Below are 21,258 nucleotides of genomic sequence, written 5' to 3' on the forward strand. Positions count from 1 at the left end.
CCACAGGGCACTAAATAGTTTATTATCAAATCCATAATTTAACATTCGTTCCTATGCAACTCAGTATACAGCAATAAGAAACTTTGTTTGGTGTGTAAACATGATCAACAAAACATTTTCACCTAACCACCTCTTGTTGGATGAGAGTTTCAGGTAATGCTCACCTGCTGGTTGTGGGAATATGGCCCCAGTTCAGTCTCCAAGTTATGATGGGTGTAGGAACTCCAACAGCCACGCAGGTAAAACGCACAGTCTCCCCACGAGACGCGGAGATGGACTCCTCAGGAGGTGTGATCACTTGTGGGGGGCCTGCACAGGAAGAGAGAAGACAAACAGAAGATTGATGCAACACAAGTGGACAAGGTGTTTCCGTGTGACTTGTAGATCTATGTGATGGCTGTATATCCTTAGGAGCACAGAGGCTCTGATCCACTAATCATCTGTTCCATTGTAATTGCAACAAGCTCTGCCACATGAACAGTTTCATTTTAGTCTTTTGGACTGAATTCTTTGCACCCAAGTGTGCTGCTTTGCAATCCAATATCACATGTGCAAATAATCCCAGGGATGTGGGTGTAAACGGGTAATTATACTGTATAATCATGCAGCCTTCTGAAGCCTGCCCATGTGGTGTTTCAGCAAGCTAACATAGGTGCCTTAACTCCCTTATAATGCCTTGGATCCAGAGTCAATATGCCTTGTAATACTGGGGCCAGGACGTGAGGAGAAAACAGACTTCTATAAAATAGGTGATGTGGCTAGGTGGGTCGGCTCCTGTGGCTAATAACTAAAAGCAGGGCAGACAAGTGACAGCATGGAGCGGATGTCACTGGTATGGACTATGCCAGGTCACCAAATACACCATGAGCCCCAGCTGCATCTAGCAGCGGTTGCGAGTGAGGAATTGGTGAAAGTCAAGTGAGATAACTGGTGTTTCTATGTACATGTGTACATAAAAGATAAAACAGGATATTTAAAGGGCACATGGGGGTATACATGGTCTATGAGAATTGGTCTGGATGCCAGAAGCTGTTCTCCGCATATGATGGTAGTGCAGGAACATATTTATTATTTTAATAGTTTTTTACGGCGTGGAACAACAAGAGGTATAGGAGCTTTTTACATAGTAACAGAACAGTGGCACAATCCTAGGCACTTCACAATAAGATAAGCGGAGGAAGGGATACTAGAGAGGATATACCACACTAAATGTGCTAGGGGTTAGCTAATCTCCTGTTAAACCCCTTCTAATTATCTACAGGTATCCAAAGATATTTGTATAGGTCACCTAACCCACTTATATTGTGGCATGCTTCATCCTCGGTGACCCAACACCGTGATCCGGATGATACCACCACGGTGGACTCAACCGTATTTTGGGTGTTCTTGATAAGGTGGTATTGAACAAAGACATGGATTCAGATTTTAAAATACTAAGGACGTCCCACAGAAATTATTCCTTTATTGGTTGGGTATCCTAGGTATGATTAAAAACAAAATCATCTGTGGATATCAGATGACAGACAGTGTGTTATTTATCCACTTATATGTTGTGTTTTTCTTTAAACGTTTATTGGCAACATGTTTTAGCCTTATCATTGCCCATATGGATCAAATGCCTTTGGCAGGACTTTTAATGTACGCTCCCTGTCTAACACACTTAGACCATGCTTACTAGATGAGGCACCGGTTGGACGAGGGAATACTAGGTTCATGGACCAGCACCACCCCTTGAGGAGTGTGCGACTACAGGGAGGTACACCCTTGCTACTTCCTTAACCCAAACTATGGATTCCTAAGCATCAAAACTCATCTAGTAGCATGGAGAGTCTCCTAGCCCCTAGCACTTGGGTAGTGTAAGGGCAACTCCTCTACACCTCTAACTCTCCACTGGTGTGTATAGACTAGAGAGTATGGCACAGGTGGAAGGGGGTCTAGTAAGGTGGAAGGGAGGAGAGCAGGCAAGAGGGAGTGGGAGAATAAAGAGACTTGGAGATGAAGCTAGAAGAGGAAGGCATGGGGAAGGGGTAATGGGAAGGTGAAGTAGGGTGAACAAAGAGCTTAGGGGAGGCACAATTAAAGGAGAGAAGGGAGCATAGACAGAAGGGGGAGGACCATGAAGGAAGAAGGGAGAGCTAGAAGAAAGGACAGGCTGGAGCGAAGTGTATAGGAGTAAAGCTGCCAAGGAAGAGGGGACGGGAGAAAAGAAGGCCTGAGAGAAGGAGCCAGGGAAGGTGGTAATGGATGAGGGAGAGTGAAAAGGAGGTAGTGGGTGAGAGAAGAGAAGGAGAGGATGGAAGAGGGGAAGGCAGGGAATATGAGGGGAATTACGTACTGCAAAAGGTACTTGTGGCGGCGAGAGGTAGAAGGAGGAGGATAAGAGGGCAAGGAGAAGGGCAGCAGTAGATGCGGAGGTGGTAATGGGGAAGGGAACAGGGCCCAGAGCAAGAGGTAGGAGGAGTAGGAGGCCGAAGAATATAGAGGGAAAGATGGAAGGACAATGGCAGGGAGCAAATGCAGAAGAGGTAGAGGGAAGGGGTAAATGCAGGGGGTAGAAGAGAAGGAAATACAGGAAGGGGGGAGGATGGGAGGGGCAAAGGAGGAGAAAAGCCCACACCAACATGCAAAGCAAACAAGAAAGTGATAGATCATATTAGGCTTAAAGAGTATAATATAGTCTAAACAGGTGTTCTTGTAGTTGCTTATGAAAGACAGTACTGTGGGTTTGGTTCTCACATTCACAGGTAGCGAGATCCATAGAAAGGAGGTGGCTCCTGAGAAGGACTGGTGCTGATCATGAACAGTTTTGAAGCTAGGCGGCTACAGAAGGAGGCTATATGTTTTGCTTCTCAAAGTTCCTGTGCTGTCTGATAACTTGAGCAGCTGGAGAGGTAGGAAGGAGAGTCAGCAGGATGGCAATTTAAACTTTGCTCTCTCTTCAATAAGGAGGCACTGCAAATCAGTGACGACTGGTGTGAAATGATCGAACTAATTGGTTGATGATACAAGTCTGGCTGACACATGTAGCAAAGTCTTCAACGGTCTGAGGGGTGCCACAAGGACTGCTTTTCGAAGTCTAATCTTGATAGAAAAAATACATGGACTGATGTTAGAAGGTGACATGAGTGGTTTAATTTTCTTTAAGTATGAAGGTAAAAAGGTCAAGATCTGGAGAGCTTATTTTCATGATCATGGATGCGGATGAGTTCAATGTGATCCGATGCGAAAAAAAACTGTGGGTGAGTGACAGGGAGATGCAATAGATTTTCAAATTATTTAATAGCTTCAGGTTAAAAAATTGTTTATGCTTGGTAGAGAAAAGAGCAAATTCAGTTCTTTAGGACTGAGGGTAAGGGAAGTAACTCGTCCATCTGATAGAGACATCTAGCCGCAGATTCATTAACTTAGAATAGATACCAAAGCCATACCCATAGAGGAGGCGGGTCTGCGACTGAACTCCACCAAGTTCCAGAGAGAACTTAGCCATCAACAAGTTGTTCGAGGATGGCGTTGTTGTATCGAGCTGCTGAGTCGAGAGATTGATTTACTTTGAAGCCTGCCCATATATTCAGATACCGAATTGTGTCCTGATATGAATATTGACAGTGAGCCTTTTTCGTCCACCATTTTGACCTTATGAGATCATACTAAGCATTATCGCTTCTGCTTTCCTGGACCCTTTTAATTTTCTCCCTGGGTTTGAATTTCAGTGGACACCGATAGATTCCTTTATCTACTCCTTAGATCTTGATCTAACGCCATTTTCCCTCCCTGAAGTCTTTCCGACAGTTCTGGGGGGTAACTATTATCCCTTGATCACCCTAAAGAATCCGACTGCCAGGTGTGTCTGTCCCACACCATTGGCCCATCCTGCCCCGATGAAGGTGTAGCCCCGGCGGGGGCTTGACACCGAAACGCGCGTTGGCGTTTAATGCTACTGGGTAGTTGAAACCTCTCTACCCATACATTTTGGATGCCAACTGCCATTGTGTTATTCAATTAATATATGGCATATTTATCATGTTGATGTTATTTTTACTTCATGAATATAATTTGTGTGTTGTGATATTTAGGATGATGTTATGGAATGTATGATAGTATGATTGTTGTATTTGAATGAGTTGTGTGGGACAGAAATTTTACATTTATTCGAATTGTGAAATTATGTTTTGCAATATACATATGTATCTATATTAGAATGGTGTTAGAAATACAGAAAAATAAACTCAATCGACTATTTTGATTAAATCACACCCTTGTTGAATAATTGTTTTTCTCAATTCTTGTGGTTGTCTGCCATGGTTGGTGGGTGGTCATTTTGATTAGGACCCGTATTAGGGCCTTCCGTGAATAATCGTGGCAGGTATTCTTTTTGTTGGTTGCCGATCAACAGGGTCACCAGAGGAGGGCCGTGCCCAGGTTCCAAGCAGGATGTCAAACAAAGACCCACCAAGGGGCAGCAAAGGCTCCACGTCCAGAGGCACCATGTGGAGGAGATCCAGTAAAGGATCAGAGGGCAGGAAAATAGCAGGGGGCTGCAAGCAAAGAACATCCGCGGCCCTGCAAACAGCTCTCGCGAAAGCCGCACTAGCCTCGGTCACCATTCTGGGGGGAAGACAACAAACCATTGGTCGTGGACGGTTGGAGGCTAACTCGTCCACTAGACAGTAAAGGTGGAGGAGCCTGAGGTTGATCCAAAGGCCATGGAACACTAGGCAGCTGTACCAAGGGGCACCGAAATGACCCCAGGCACAGTGAGCCCAGAGGGATCTTACCCTCCTGTAACAGAGGAGCTGTAGGCGCCGGCATCGACCGACGCCGCATCGACGTCAAGAACCTCCAGAGGGGACTCGATCTCGGCAGGGACAGACTGCGACCCGGCCTCCACCTGCGGGGAGGTCGACAGGGCATTTAACTCTGTGCCGCAGTCAAATTCAGCACAGGAAGCCGCACAGGGCTATGCGGCGACTGGACGGGTGGGGCGGACTGACGACTGGGATGCCCCTCCGGGCTGTGTCCTGTCGACGTCGTATCGACTCCGGAACCGGAGTCGATGCACGCAGCCGGCCCAGAGGACGAATCCACCGGCGGAGAGCCGACACGAGTGCCTTCCTCCTCTGTGGGACCCGAAGGCCCACCAGGGAGAAGGGGTGGCCCAAAGAAAGACTGGAGAGCCGTTGAATAGGCCCTCCATTTGGGTCCTTGTTGCTCCGACACCCGGGAAGTGTAGGTATGGGGGAAGACGACTGCTGGGCGCCTGTGCCTGGCAAAGACAGAGAGCAGCGGGCCCCAGCGTCACGTTTACGGGAGGACGACCTCCGTGACTTACGCTTGTGCTTACCTGTCTCTGAATGACGTCCGCGGGAACGACCCCATGAGCATGCCCGATTCCCAGAGGGAGATCGGTGGCGTGAAGGCACAGGACCGGACATCCGGGCAGCCAGCAGCTTCAATACGACACTCCCATAGGGAGCTTGGTTTCATCTGCCGACAGGCGTCGCACTCTTCGGAGTCGTGGTGCACTCCCAGGCACCACATACATATGGCATGCCGATCCGTGACATTTGCCGCGTGCAGGTCTCACACGCTTTAAAGCCCGAAGGCATCGCACACTGTTCCGTGACGCTGAAGGCATTGAGATGGCCCGAATAACAGGCCAAGGAACCGCTGGTTTTTCAGGATCTGCGTTGGGACGCGGAAAAGAAAACTGATGTCAGTGCACCAGGAGGGGCTTATACGGCTCCGCTGACGTAATGTCCGTGGACGACGTCGTGGCGGAGCCGTGCGGCGTCACCCCCAGCGCGCAGAGGTGCTGCTGCAGAAAGTTTCCCGGATCCAGTCTGACGCCTGGGGATATTTTAAGTTAAGGAATCCGCGGCTAGATGTCTCTATCAGATAAACTGGTATCCTATAAAGGATAGAGTATGGGAAGAATGGCAAACTGATGATCTGTGACCACGTTCATCACTTTCTAAATAACATGAAGCAGATAACTCAGTGATCAATCATGTCGCTTCAGGGACACGTATTACTGATGGTATGGCATTATCTCATCAGAATAGGGACTTTGTTTACCTGCTATGATAGAGTTTCATGACTTTCAAGCACTGCTTCATTTTATGACTGCGCTGTCACAAGGGATGGAAACATCTGTGGCATTTTGGATAGTTTCTGTCAAAAACTATGCTGGAAAAAAGTAAGCTTCAGCCCCACTGTTTCACACAATTCGTGCAGGAAAGACTACTCCAACTCACGCAAGTTCACCACCTGGGCATGTGATGGTATGTATGAAGAAGCCACTGTGGCAGCATGGATAGAAAAGGTGGTTCTAAGATCTCATCATGAGAAGTTGATTTTGGGGTCACAGTGTAAGATAGTTGCATTACAAAGTGGGAAATGAGTGGAGGAAAATGAGACATATACTAGAAGGGGCAATGAGAGACTGCTGTGGGAAAACAGGGACCTGTGGACAAAGGGGGAGGAAGTGAGTTGTATTTCCTCATACTTCAAGCAATGCTCTAGGGGAGATTTATACAAAAAGCAGAGAGAGGAGATTATGATCATTTATGGAAGCCTGTGGGGATGGAGGCAAGAAGGGTTAGTAATAATTTTAGAGCGAGATTATGGCAAAAGAAGGTTTATGTGGATACTGCAACAGTGAGATATATGGAATCAGTTATGTGGCTGCACCATAATATGGGCAGAGTGTATAGATGTACATGGAATTAGAGCTCTAAACTAGCAGAAAGAATAATTCAGGGGTATTGTATACAGGGAGGAAACCAAGTATGGACCATTTTTTGAGACACTATAGGTTCATTGAATATTTAAACACTGGAAGTTTTATTTAAATTACTTGAAATGGAACAAGGCGATCTGCTTAAATGCTCAGTGGTGATATGTAGACTCATTGCATTATTATTATTGTGGTATAAGACATGCAGGTCATACCAGAGACACAACATAGTTTCCTTTCATTAAAGGGGGTATTTGATTTGTACTGCTTTGAGTACATGCAGAATTCAACATTAGATGGTTCACAGTTTGCAGTTTAAAGGGTCACTGCAAAGTTAACCTGAGTGTCTACACACAGTTCAGTTCAATGGAACAAACTTGATTCCTCATGCATCATGCCCTGAGCCTGCATCGCCACCTGAGCAACAAGTCTACATGGAAGACAGGAGCATGTAGACAAATGGGAAATGGATAGAGACTGACAGAGGAAACAACCATGACACTTGTGTCCCAGCTCTCCTTTGTCCTCATCAAACTGGCGGGCATGATGAACAGTGAGTCATTATTTAAGAAATAGAGAGCATAGCTAGGGTAGGCCCAAGGCAAACACTGGCTAGTGGTAGAGCGGAGTTTAAATAGGCAATGTAACAGAAGAGAACAAGGAATAAAACATTGTAGAAGAGGAGATCAGGACTGGTGAATAGAGGAACGGTACACATATGTAGAGGCATGGTGAACATCGGTTCTAGTGCGTCAATCTGGGCCTTCAGTACAAGAACCATGAGTGTGACATTAGGCACACAACGTAACTTGTAGAATCAAGGCAGCTGCATACCGACCCCAAACAGTAACGGAAAACCATGTCTGGTTTCAGACATGCGAAGAAGCAGTCTCATAGAACTAGCTCTGCTGGCCATAGGCAGAGACTTCAACTCAAGAACGGTCCCTTTTCACAAAGTCAAACAGATCCAACGTTAGGAATAATTTTCAGTGATAACTTACGGCAGCCAAATTCATCAGAGCGGTCTTCACAGTCTGCCTCGTCATCACACTGGTAGCTGGCAGGAATGCAGGTGCGTGAAGAAACACAGATAAACTGGTCTGGGGCACAAGTATCACGTGGGCCTTTGGTAGCTGAAAAACATAAGGTATGTCTGGTCATTTCAAACTCTTAAAATTGTTCAATGTCATTAAAAAGTACCAGAAGTCACTTTACAAAACGGTTAAAGAAGCACACAGTAATAAATAATAGTATAACTTACAAAATGAAGAAGAGAAGGAGAAAATAGTTTCAATCACACTAAACAGGTTATGTTATGAGAATTTTTAGAGTGCAAGATCACTTGGGGTGGTATCCTGGTGCTGGTCAGATGTGTGACTCTCCTCGCCACAGGCGGGGGATTGGCTAATAGAAGAGCCAGGTCTTCAGCTTCTTGCTGAATTCTACAAGAGGAGAAGGATGTGCAGCGGGTTGTCGTTTGGGAGCGATGTAGGGGAAGGCCTGCTCTCCGGAACTGTTTCTGTAAGCAGGAATCCAGCAAAGAGGAGGTGCCTTTGGGGATTGCAACTGTTCAGGTAGGCAGGGCTTCTGTTGTGTAGGGCTTTGAAGTTGTGAGGAAGGAGTTTGAACTGCACACATTTGTATACCGGGAGCCAGCTGAGCACCCGAGGTGGGTTGTGATGTGGGACCTACATGGAAGATTGACTGCGAGTCTCACTGCAGAGTTCTGGATAGTTTATAATCTTCTTGTGAGTTGTATGCTGAATCTGTATAGCGGGCGTTGCCATAGTCCAGCTTGCATGTGACAAGATGTGTAAGAGGTCTTGCAGGTGTTGCTAGGCAGCCATTTGAAGATATTCCACAGAATCAGAGTGTGGAAGCAGGATGCGGTGACGGGGAAGACTTGTGCGGTCATGTCCAGTTTGCGGTCAATGAGGATTCAGAGGTTCCTGGCATGGGTGCTGTGGGTGGGAGAGGGACCAGGGACAATTGGCCACCTGGTGGAGCCTCTAGGTGAGGTGCTCTTTCCAAAGATCACAATTTTTGTCTGGTCTCTGTTGAGCTTGAGAGAACTGGACTTCATCCATGTAGGCAATACATTGTTCCACGAGTTGGGGTCTTGTCCAAGAGGAAAGAGTATGAGTTGCATGTCATTCGCATAGGAGAATATGTTGATGATGTGTTTGCGGTTGACATTGGCATGGGGGTGGGGGTGGGGATGGAGCTAACTTGTGCATTACCGATAGGTTTTGTGAAAGTGTGTCTCAAAGCTTAAACATGGCCACTTGGCAGGCCATACCTTTACTAGGAGAGCGACTCTAGTACTTCTTTATGAAGGAAACCATTGGCATGGAACCTATTCATGTGTGAAAACTGGCATAAAAGCTTTATTACAGCAGCAACAGATGATGGTTGAGGAGAGAAACGAGTATGATAAGAAAGGGTGTCATTCATGCAAACATGCAACCAAGTGTCATGTAGGTACACTTACGGCAGTTGTACTCATCTGACCGATCACCACAATCATCGTCGCCATCACACCGCCAGATCTTTAAAGCACACCGCCCATTCTGGCATTTAAATTCATTTGGTTCACATGGAGATGGTGTACCTGGAAAGGGGAGGGACATTATTAGGCCAGCCTACATACTCCTGCTGTGCAGCAAGGGTAAATAATTATTGCAACTAAGAAAAGAAGGACGGCCAAACTGATACAAGCCTGTCAATCAGGGCATTACGCAAGCTTTTAAAACTTAATACTCTTTTACATTAACAATTCCTGGAGTTACTTCAGGAAAACACTGAGAAACCGAACTCTCTCAACTCAATACAAGTTTACAACAATTGTCAGGTCTCTTTAGAATGCAGCAGAGTTCTAGAGAGAAAGTTTAAGATCAGAAGTTATGTTTCGAAAAATTGGCTCTTTAATCAAAGACTGCTGCAATTATACTATCTGTCCTAAGCACAAGGGACTTATTTTGCAAGTCCTCTTTAGAATTTACACCCAAAACTATACACCCAAATATCTACTCCCCACTTGATTTCCCCACTGCACCTCTTCATTAAGTGATATCAGCCTCACTGACAAGTTTTCAGGACCACTAAATATGCAATGCTCACACAAGGTTGCTTCAAACCCAGCTGTCTGTTTTTTAGCCTCCTCCCAATTCACACTGTTGTATGCAGGATAGCTCCCTTCTCGGTCCTCAATTCAAACTCCAAGGCTTGCTCCAACAGCCCTTTCTCTTGTTCTAGTCTGCCCCCTTTGTTATCGCAATTTAATGCCCTCTTATTTACTATTCTACCGCTCCCTCTTGCCAGTATAAATTTGCATGTGTTCTCTTTTCTCTTCACCGTGCTTTCTTGTCCTATTACACTCATCCCAATCTTTCTTGAAGGCCTGGCTCCTTAATAAACACCACATTTCTTACCCCCCACCCCCAACACTAACTTACTGAATAACTCATTCACACTAAATTCTAAATTCATTCTATCCAGAAACAACCTTCCCAGTTCACTCCAGAGTCTTTGCCTGGGAGCAACTTTCTTCATCGCACTCTTACTTGGCCTTGAATCCCTCTGTCAAGCAGTTTCTTTTCACCCCACTCTACTCTGGCATTTTTCCTTTCCTCCTCTCCATCTTAACCTCTACAGTATTTGTCTTCCTTATTTGCTCTCTTGTGGTTTCCTCCCATCCTCTTAGACCTGATCTCACCTTCACAATCACCAAGAAAGCCATCTTCTTCCTCCTAATGTCCCCAGCATCCTACGGTTCATTACCACGCCAGTCTTCACATTCCTCTCCCAATCCTGCCTACTACATTCTGCTCACAATACCAATGCATACTCCTACTTTCTCTTGCCCCAGATATCTCTTCATGCCCCTCCACCTTTCGCAGCCCTTCGTCAGCCTTTCACTGTTCTTCCATCTCATACACCTCCAATGGACTAAACCTTTATCCTTGCCTAGCAACGCTTAGTCTTTTTGTAGTTATTATTAATTTCTACATGTCTCCCAAGGCATCATTTGTTCTGCCTTCACCCAAACTCAAAATACACTTCCAAGTATTGCTTCATATTGGTTTTCCTGGCCTGAGAATGTGTTCCCTCGTTGCACCTCATTCCTTCCAAAGGACAGCTTAACTACCTTCCTTCTACTCACCACAGTTCAGCTCATCGCTGCCATCCTTGCAGTCCCTCTCTCCATCACACAGATAGTCCCGGGGTATGCACTGGCCATTTGGGCACCGGGCTTCCTCACGTAGGCACTGCCTTGGACCCACATCTATGGGAGGCTTAGGGGTTGTCCTCCTTTGGGGTGCTGTTGCTGGTACTCTCCTGGTTGTCGTGGCTAGGACAAGGGTAGTTGTTGGTACATAAGGAGGCCTGGTAGGGAGTACTGGAGGTAGCGTCCTTATCCGTGGAGTAGTGGGGAAAACTGTGTAAGGAAACAAATTAATTGAAATGAAATGGAAATCTATGCCAAAATACAATACATTAGTTAATTCTTACTCCTTATCTGGAGTTCTCCATTCCTATTTCCCCAAATTCCTGAACTACGTGTCAATGTACAATCATTCCTTAAGTCTCAATATTGCGGGGAACAGAGCAGGGATGAGAGAAGCCATATTGGGATCAATAACACTTCTTTAAAATGTCTTTGTATTAAGCTAAACGGAGTTTTGTAATAAATGTCTGCTTTTATGATAATTGGGAAGTGAACTGCATTCTGCAGCACAAACTGTACTAACCAGTATCTAAAACACATTATTCACAACAAAGCCTAGGGTGCAGGAATTCTAGAAGCTTCTAGCTATGCTCTTGGAGTCCATTATGGTCATATTCAAAGAAGCATGAGGCACACGGATGCAAACGAAGGAGTAGTTTCTTACCTGTAACTCCAGTTCTGTAGTAGGGGTATCTCTGTTATAGTCATAATCTATGAATAATCCCCGCCCATGTGCGGGGACCCCGGAGCAATCAAAAATATCTCTTAAGCTGTCCCGCATTTGCAAACCTGCAAAGACACTTAAGAGACAGACAAAATAATACAGCCTAATCACAACAAGGCTGCACTGGCCAGCACTTCCTCTGAAGTGAACACAAAAGCCAAAATAAAGTTTAAATGTCATTTTTATTCACATTTGACATGTTCCTTTATTATCTCACACTCCCTTCACCAAAATCCCTTTAAACAATAGAGAGGAAGGGGTGGACAGACAAGCCCTATAGGCTGTCATTATGTGTCTGCTAAAGGGATACCGTGCCTTTAAGAAACTCTCCAGAGACCCCCGGTATCCCAGGATGCACAGCCAACCCAAGTTACTTTCAGTTCTTTTTGAAGGTGTATAACAACAGGCCTGATACCGTCAGGTTACTCCACCGGGGAGGAGGGAGGGTCGCTTATGACTATAACAGAGATACCCCTACTACAGAACTGGAGTTACAGGTAAGAAACTACTCCTTCTGTAGTAGGGGATCTCTGTGTATAGTCATAATCTATGAATAGAATGGCAAGCCCATCCCAACCAACAAACAGCGGTGGAGTAAAAACCCAGACACCAACAAATTACTGTGCAAACAAATTCCTCAGCGAAGCCCGTCCAACCTGCGCATCTGCCCTAGCATCAGAATCCAGGCAGTAATGCTTTGAAAACGTATGGACCGACTTCCAGGTGGCAGCCTTACAAATGTCAGCAATTGGAACATTCTGAAGCAAAGCTGCAGTCGCTGCTTTGCCTCTAGTCGAATGTGCTGTAGGCTTACCCCCTAACGTCTTATTAGCTTTCTGATAACAAAGCTGAATACAGGACACAATCCATCCGGAGAGGGACCGTGTTGAGGTAGCTAGACCAGTTCTTACCGAACCATAATTCACCAACAGTGGATCCGACCTGCGGATGCCTTTTGTCTTATCGAGATAGAAGGTCAACACCCTACGCACAGCAAGTGAACGCAGAGACCTCTCCGCCGGAGAGAAGGGATGCTGAAAAAACGGTGGCAAAAGGTATCATTTGATTCACATGGAAATCAGATATCACTGTAGGTAAAAACTTAGGCTGAGTACGCATTACCACTTTAGAAGCATGGAATACAGTATACGGCTCTTAAAAACACAGAGCCTGAATCTCACCTACTCTCCTGGCTGATGTAATCGCCACAAGGAGAAACAGCCTTCCAGGACAAATACTGCAAGGAGGCCTTACGAATAGGCTCAAAAAGGCTCCCTCATTATCTGGACAACACCACAGTCAACACCCATGGTGGAGAAGGTCGTCTAACAGGGAGGAACACCTTACGCGAACCTTCCAAAAAATCCGTAACCACAGGCATGTGGAAAAATGAGGTTTGGGAAGGGCCCTTTCTCTACGCAGTCAAAGCTGCGAGACGAACCTTGATAGACTGAAAATTAAGCCCAGAGGGAGCCAACTGCAGCAGATAAGGCAGAATAGCATCTTCTCTACAGGATGTAGGGTCAACGTCCTTTGCCCTGCACCATAAGCAAAATCTCTTCCACTTATAGGCAGAAGAATTTCTCGTAGACGGTCTCTTTGCCTCTTTCAGTATATCCATACAGTCCCGAGGCAGAATCAAGTGTCCATATTGCACTAACTCAGGAGCCAGGCTGCCAAACTCCAGGACAAGAGATCGGGGGAACCATCTGTCACCCGAACCTCGTGAGAAGGTCCGGCCGACATGGCAGGCGCCTGCGTGGAATAACCGACCGGTGAAGAAGGTCGGTGAACCACCAGTGCCTCGACCCCTCCAGAGCCAAAAGGATCATCCTGGCTCTGGATCGCGACAGCTCGATCAGCACCGCCGATATCAGGGGAAAGGGTGGAAAGGCGTAGAGAAAGCCGTTAGACCAGCTGATCCAGAGAGCTTTCCCCAGCGTCCCTGGTCGGAAGTACCTGGACGCGAAGTCGCCGCCTCTGCTGTCTTCTGCCCGAGCGAACAGATCGACATCCGGGGAGCCCCACTCTGCGAAGACGTCTATCAGCACGTCGCCGTTTAGCACCCTCTCGTGATTCTCGTGAACGAGCCTGCTGAGCGCAACGGCTTGGGCATTCTGCACTCCCAGCCAATGGGTAGCCGTGATCGGTAGGTTCCTGGTCACTAGCAAATACCAGATGGCCTGCGCCTCCCGAGACAGCATGCGTGAACGGGAGCCCCCCTGCTTGTAGATGCAATACATGGAAGTAGGATTGTCCGTCTGAACGAGCAGGGAGTCTGCCTTGAAGGAGGAATGGAACGCCTGCAGGGCCAAGGGTACTGCTCTGAGTTTCCCAAAAAGTTGATGTGGTAAGTCATCTCCGTCTGCGACCATACCCCCTGTGAAGAGGGCCCGACTGAGGAGATTGTCCCCCGAACACCACCACTGCAGCGACTGAAGAGCATGCAGCGACAGCCGAATCTCGTCGTCACAAGCCCCTCCGATGGAGCGGTCACAAGGGCCTGAGCCTACCGAAGGAGTGACCATCGTCTTTACGCCGAAGGAGACACGCTTACTGACAGCGTAGAGATGGAGGCCGCCACGTACTATATGCACTGGAACGGCGCCGGGACCGACTTGGACATGGTGACGTGCCACCCCAGCTTGTTCAAGAGAACGCACGTCTGGAGGGAGTGCGCTTGCGCTTCTGAAAGGAGTGTGCCCTGACCAACCAATCGTCAGAGACGAGACCTGCCCCACCGTTGGGGGGGGGGGGGAGGGTAATAATACAAGAACTCGAGCCCTACAAAGGATCGAAGAGCGTCTCCCCTCCGAAGGGCACACAGCCGTTGAGTCACGACAGACCTGGTGAGGTCGGTGCGGAGGCCCAAACGAAGTAAGAGAGAGCGAGAGCGAGAGCGAGAGCGAGAGAGAGAGAGAAAGTCCAAGTGAAATGCCGGCGCGCTACCTGAAAGTAGCTGCCTTGATCAACCAGCCGTTCAGAAACGGAGAGACAAAGCCACTGTGACTCTCATATGCGCAGCCACCACGGCCTAGCGTATGGAACATTCCAAGGTGTCGGCTGCAGGCCGAAAGGAGGCACAAAGCAATGATAATGGCCGTTGCCCACTGTGAAAAACAGGAACTCGCGATATTTTCCCCGCTGCATAGTCAGTCACCCTGAGGAGGTTGAGGGGAAACCTAATGCAGAGACCCCCACCGGAATGTACTACTCTTTGATCCCACGAGTCGGCTTGTCGCCCGCCGAACGCGGGTCCAAACTCGGTCATGTCTCCCTTGCACGCTAGAAGGAAAGGTGAGTACCATCCCTGTCCAGTCCGTCCCAGAGGAGCCGAGTCTATCTTCCTTTACTGGAAGATGGAGGTGGCCTCCTTCTACAACTCGCGCACAGAGCGCGAGTGAGGTGGAGGGAGCGCTGGAGGGAAACCAGAAGAGTCGCACGGCGGTCAGCCCCAAAATGACTCCATGGCGCCTCGCTATCCGCATGGGAGCACAAGAGTTGCGGCAGAGAAGGAGAGTAGAAACACACTGCTGCGCAGGCTGCAGAGATTCCGTCGAAGACCAGAACGTCGCCGTAGAACAAACCCACGGCAAAGCCCGGGATGCGCCTGATGCGAAACATCTGCTGCAGAGCCTAAGAATATATATATATATCCGCAACCATCATGCCCTGTAGACTATCCCTGTCTCTGGGCAGGAGATCCACACGTCGGTGAAGGAACGCACACAGGGATCACCACAACGGCCCAGCCAGAGGTTCGTAAGAACAGGAGAGCACCTCTCCTTATTCACGTAAGAGGCCCCCCTGGCATGCCTGACCCGAGAACTTCCATAACGGTGACGACGGGACCTTATGGAAGACAGCGGATTCCATGGGACCGACGCCCCCACACGAGACCTCGTGCTAGGGACATCAAGATTACACGGAGGGGGGGGGGGGGGGGTGCGGGGGGGGGTGTCGCCGGCCGAGGCGCCACAGGCCCCCCGGTGAGTGGGAGATGAGCCGGAGAGAATTCTGCGGCATCCCCGTGGTATCACCCGTGGGGGCGGAGCAGGAGGCGACCAAGATGGTGAGCCGGTACGCAGACACTGCTAAGCGAGGGGACCAAAGGCCCGCGCTTCCGAGCGGACCACGTGTAAGTAGCCCCAGACTCCGAAGGGTCCCTCGGCGCCAGCTCAGCGTCGAGAGTCGACGCTGCCGGGAAAACGAAGTCCCCGCCTATGATGGTAGGCCCACAACAGAGCGAGGTCCAGAACCGGACCTAGCCATCGAGCGCCAGTAATGACCCCTCGACGTCACCCATGACCTCACCATTACTGCGACGTCATCAGCACTGCGACGGCACCACCACAGCGGTGTCGAACCTCCTTCTGCACCTTGACGTCGAGCATCACCGCGCCTCGACGGCGATCGACGTCAAGCATCACTGCGCCGCGACGCCAAGCGTCTCGACGTCAAGCATCGTCTCGACGTCAAGCAAGGCATCGACGTCAAGCAAGGCATCGACGTCAAGCAAGGCATCGACGTCAAGCCTCGGACCAACGTCAAGCATTGCACCGACGGCAGGCATCTCATCGACATCAAGCAACAACGTCAAGCGTCGACGCCAAGCGTCGACGCCAAGCGTCGACGTCAAGCACCAGCGTCGACGTCAAGCACCAGCGTCGACGTCAAGCACCAGCGTCGACGTCAAGCACCAGCGTCGACGTCAAGCACCAGCGTCGACGTCAAGCACCAGCGTCGACGTCAAGCACCAGCGTCGACGTCAAGCCTCAGCGTCGACGTCAAGCCTCAGCGTCGACGTCAAGCCTCAGCGTCGACGTCAAGCCTCAGCGTCGACGTCAAGCCTCAGCGTCGACGTCAAGCCTCAGCGTCGACGTCAAGCCTCAGCGTCGACGTCAAGCATCCGCGTCGGGGGAGGAGCCAAGATGGCGACCGGGACGGCAACGTAGACTCCCGGCTCCGTGAACCTCCGCATCCCGCACGGATATCCTGCACGAGATCCTTAACCTGTGCTACGCGGTCATGTTTCTGAAGGAGAGAGGCACCCGACTGTGTGACTCCGAGGTTTCTGGCTGCGGTATCGCCGGAGAAATGTGCATTTGAACTTTGCGGCCTGTGCGGCCCTGGAGCCGGGACCTCGAGTGGACGCCGTGGCCGGGTGGCAGTTCAACAACAGCGGCCTGTTGTGACTGGGTGGAGTCGGTCCACCGGAGCGGTGCCAAACTCGGCCTACATTTCGTCGTGGTCGTCTCTACTGTCATGCGTAGCGGACCGAGTGCATGCCCGGGGGTGCAATTCTCAGACCCTCCGGTGGCTGCCCCTGCCTTTGATGGTGAGCTGCCCGGCCGCCGCCCGTATCCTGCCCTGATCATTGCGGGCCGCCCCCGAATTTTTACGGGAGCTGGTCCGTAGTGGGGACGACTGTTGCCCGTGACCACGCAACGGATAACTTTTCGCCTGCCCCCGGAACCCGGTCACCGGCGACGTGGACATCGAGACGCTTGTCCCAGGGTCCCGGCCCCGGTGAGGGTCGGGCATACTTGGCGGCCACCTTGTTGCAATGAAGCCTACCATCCTGTCCGCTGGGCCGCAGCGGGATTGTGAGAGTGCGACTTTCGGGAGTGTGGCGGCGCGATCGCAGAGAGCTGTGCTGGGGTACGGCGACCTCCTCGAGGCCCTTGGTGCTCTTCACTCCTCCTTGATTCATGGTGTCGGGGTCTTGGGGAGTAAGCTCGACGGTGTGGCGTCGGCGTTGGGGCAGTGGCGGCCCGCCTATCCGCACGTACACAGGGACTACCCACACTGCGCACAGGAGGACACTTTGGCGGCCACCCCTGAGGTTAGTGCACAGCTGGACACTCCGGCCAGTATGCTACAGTGTGTTCGTCCAGCTGAGGACCTGATCTGCCCCGGAGGCACTGGACCTGAGTGGGATGTGGTAGCCTCGTCCCGTACGTGCCCTCCTGCGACCCAGAGACAACTCCAGCAACTATTGTCTGCTTTGGCTGCTTCTGCCTTCCTGGACCTGGAGTGCAGTGCATATCCTTGTGCAGCACTGGGAAGCCTGTTTCTCCACGCTGCGGACTGTGTTGATGCTCAGAGACTTCCACCCCACCTGTGTGCGTCGCTTCTCGGACGTTTTTGGACAATCCTCTACCTTGGAACATCGGATATGGTGCTGGGTCGAGGGGTAGGCATGGGCAGACTCCCAAAGAGTGGTCAGGGATGAGGCTGATCCTTCAGGGGTGGTCATCTAGTGGACGGGCGGGCTCAGGGGTTGCGTGCTCTCCTGGCATAGCTAACAGCATAATAGGTGCATAATGCTCCCCATTTTTCTTTGAGAAGATAGATTTTGTGCCGTTTATTGTTCACTTTGGGGGAAACTTACCGTGCGGGAGGGAGAAGCCGGGGGTATGTTTTGAAGGCCCTCCTCCAGTTTATTAATACTTTCTCTACCCCCCCCGTCTGGTGGGGTTCTTTTCCTACTTCTTTTTCCCTATTCTCCTATATTTCGGGTCTGGTTCCAGGGCGACAGGCACACTGCTGGGGGGGGGGGCCGTACTCATCTGCAGAGGTGCAGGGTGGGGGGTTGGGGGAGGGGATTCTTTAGTCTTTTATCTCTTTTTCCATGGCCTCCTTTTTCTTCTCTGATTTTTTTTTGTTTTTCTTTTCTGGGATCAGCGTGATACACCTCCTTTGCTATGACTCGTTGCCGCTCCGTGTGTACCGCAATTTCCGGGGCGTTCTCCGGGAGTTCTGGCGTAGGACTGCAGGCGCAACTGCTTATGATATTTTTCCCCATCCTGATGTTCTTGTGTTTGCGCCATTGACCTAATGGATTGCTGTAAATCGCTTACGTTTATTACTCTGCATATCTGTAATTGCTGTTTGAAAATTGTTTGGCACCTGATCCTTCTGCCTTGTTTCATTATAAAATGAAAACCTTTTTCTCCTGGTGCCCTACCTACTTTGTTCACAGTAGTAGCATTACGATTCTGCTCCCCGAAGTGCTGCCTGTGTTTACACTTGCCTGTTTTTTGCTCTGATTACTTAGCGGCCGGCCCCGGGGGGTTGTAGGCCCATACTTGTTCTTGATAGAACTGTCAATAAAGGTTTTCAAAAAAAAAAAAAAAACGCATCAGCGTCGACGTCAAGCATCAGCGTCGGCGCCAAGCCTCAGCGTCGGCGCCAAGCCTCAGCGTCGGCGCCAAGCATCAGCGTCGGCGTCAAGCATCAGCGTCGACGTCAAGCATCAGCGTCGACGTCACGGCTCTCGACGTCACGGCTCTCGGCGTCACGGCTCTCGGCGTCACGGCTCTCGGCGTCACGGCTCTCGGCGTCACGGCTCTCGCCGTCACGGCTCTCGCCGTCACGGCTCTCGCCGTCACGGCTCTCGGCGTCACGACTCTCGGCGTCACGGCTCTCGGCGTCATGGCTCTCGGCGTCATGGCTCTCGGCGTCATGGCTCTCGACGTCATGGCTCTCGACGTCATGGCTCTCGACGTCATGGCTCAGCAGCCTCCTTGACGTGGGCCTTTTCTTGGGTCGACGGAGAGCATTGGCGTCACACCTGCTCTCGACGTCGCCGTCCTCGATGCTGACCGGCTGGGGAAAGCCCCCGAGGCCACAGCATGGGACGTGGTAGAGGACCTACCCTCTCCTTACCCAGGGGCTGAAGAAGAAGCCTAAACAGGTGTCAAACATAAGACACAGGCAAGCACAGAAGACAAACTCTGTGAGCTTCAGCTTTGGCCTTTATGACCTACCGCAGTCAAAGCACTTGCTAAACAGGTGTTCAAACCCGATGCTATAGAGGCAAGCAAACTGCAGAAATTCTGCCAAAAAACCACAGCAGAATGTAGAGAAAGGCCAAAGACGTCGAATGAAACTTCAAATCCAGAAAAAAAATCACTCAAAATGAATAAAAGCTCAAAAAATGAAGAGCTAATGCTCCAGGGTCCTGCCAGCAGGAGCCGGAAAAAAGAACTGAAAGTAACTTGGGTTGGCTGTGCATCCTGGGATACCGGGGGTCTCTGGAGAGTTTCTTAAAGGCACGGTATCCCTTTAGCAGACACATAATGACAGCCTATAGGGCTTGTCTGTCCACCCCTTCCTCTCTATTGTTTAAAGGGATTTTGGTGAAGGGAGTGTGAGATAATAAAGGAACATGTCAAATGTGAATAAAAATGACATTTAAACTTTATTTTGGCTTTTGTGTTCACTTCAGAGGAAGTGCTGGCCAGTGCAGCCTTGTTGTGATTAGGCTGTATTATTTTGTCTGTCTCTTAAGTGTCTTTGCAGGTTTGCAAATGCGGGACAGCTTAAGAGATATTTTTGATTGCTCCGGGGTCCCCGCACATGGGCGGGGATTATTCATAGATTATGACTATACACAGAGATCCCCTACTACAGAAGGCTTAGTATAGGACAGAAAATGTCCAAAGCGTAGAATGGCCCATGTATGTTGGCGTCCTCCTCGTTTGGTGCCCATCACATGCCAGTTTGAATACGGAGACCGGCGCAGCCAACAACATATTCTTGACAAGACACAAACTTTACATGCTATTACGGTGCCTAATAGGCAACAGCCTGGCTCTCTCTGAGTAGGGGTGTGCTTATAAGCATTCATTCCAACTATCATATGTATATCATCCAACAAAACAAAGCAACGTCTTCCTTCCATAAATGCTCAGGTGGACAGTAATCCAGTATGTAAGAAGACCCCTTTGGTCTTGCATATGAAAAACAGCAGGTGAAAGAACGTAACAAGGACCTTCGAAGGGAGAAGTACTGACAAATAATGTATTTGTATTGGAGGAACTCACCACATCCATCTTCATCAGATTGATCCCTGCAGTCCGGCCTGTAATCACAGCGGTAATCCTGTGGAATACATTCACCGCTCCTGCAGGTGAACTCATCACTAGAGCACTGGCCAACCACTTCTGTGGTGCAAAGCAAAAAACAAACAAAAGAGGTAGCTGGGTTGATTTAAAAAACAAATTCTCCACCCACTCCCTAAATCTTAAAACGGACTTGCAACAACACTGCTGTTCCAATATTCAGGCTCACAAAAGAATCCAAGCCCTGAAATGCATTCTCCCAGATCATTGCCATATTAAAACCACAAACGGACCAGCCAAAGAACCCAAGCACGGACTAGGATTGCTCGACTGAACTAAGAATCTGTCAACTCATTACCTGCTTCATGAACGTGGTCTCTACACTCTGGGCTATTTATCGATGATGCGAGGCCATGGTATCTCAGGTTCTCCACCCTCGATGTTGAATGACATTTCCATGCTCTGAGTTTCCCATGCATGAGAGGCAGCACAAGATTCTACTCTTGTCTTGTCTGTGGCTTTCTTTTGATGTCCCGAACTCTCCCAATATGCTTCACTTCTGTCCTCCACTATCTACCTTTCCAAGAACAGAACTCCCCCAGAGTAGTGATACAGCTCTTTAATTCTGGCACATAAACCCACACTTAACTTTATGATCCTTCTCTACAGCACTGAAAACTCATCAGCAAATCCACTTGCATTTTCAGTATTATAACTGCAC

At 49.4% G+C, this 21,258-nt stretch overlaps 1 protein-coding gene across 18 annotated transcripts in view; it reads right to left on the reverse strand.

Annotated features, from left to right (window-relative positions):
- The window catches only part of HSPG2 (heparan sulfate proteoglycan 2), a 903,404-nt gene that overhangs the window by 591,175 nt on the left and 290,971 nt on the right, over nt 1-21,258 (reverse strand). For all 18 annotated transcript variants that reach the window (XM_085608925.1, XM_085608919.1, XM_085608917.1 and 15 more), the window contains 5 exons: nt 20,520-20,639; nt 10,899-11,174; nt 9,228-9,347; nt 7,738-7,869; nt 165-309 (listed from right to left, as the gene is read on the reverse strand). In XM_085608925.1, the coding sequence (XP_085465051.1) occupies nt 165-309; nt 7,738-7,869; nt 9,228-9,347; nt 10,899-11,174; nt 20,520-20,639 (793 nt within the window). The remainder of the gene's footprint in view (nt 1-164; nt 310-7,737; nt 7,870-9,227; nt 9,348-10,898; nt 11,175-20,519; nt 20,640-21,258) is intronic.

The sequence above is a fragment of the Triturus cristatus genome, chromosome 1_2, assembly GCF_964204655.1.
Source record: "Triturus cristatus chromosome 1_2, aTriCri1.1, whole genome shotgun sequence".
NCBI lineage: Eukaryota > Metazoa > Chordata > Amphibia > Caudata > Salamandridae > Triturus > Triturus cristatus.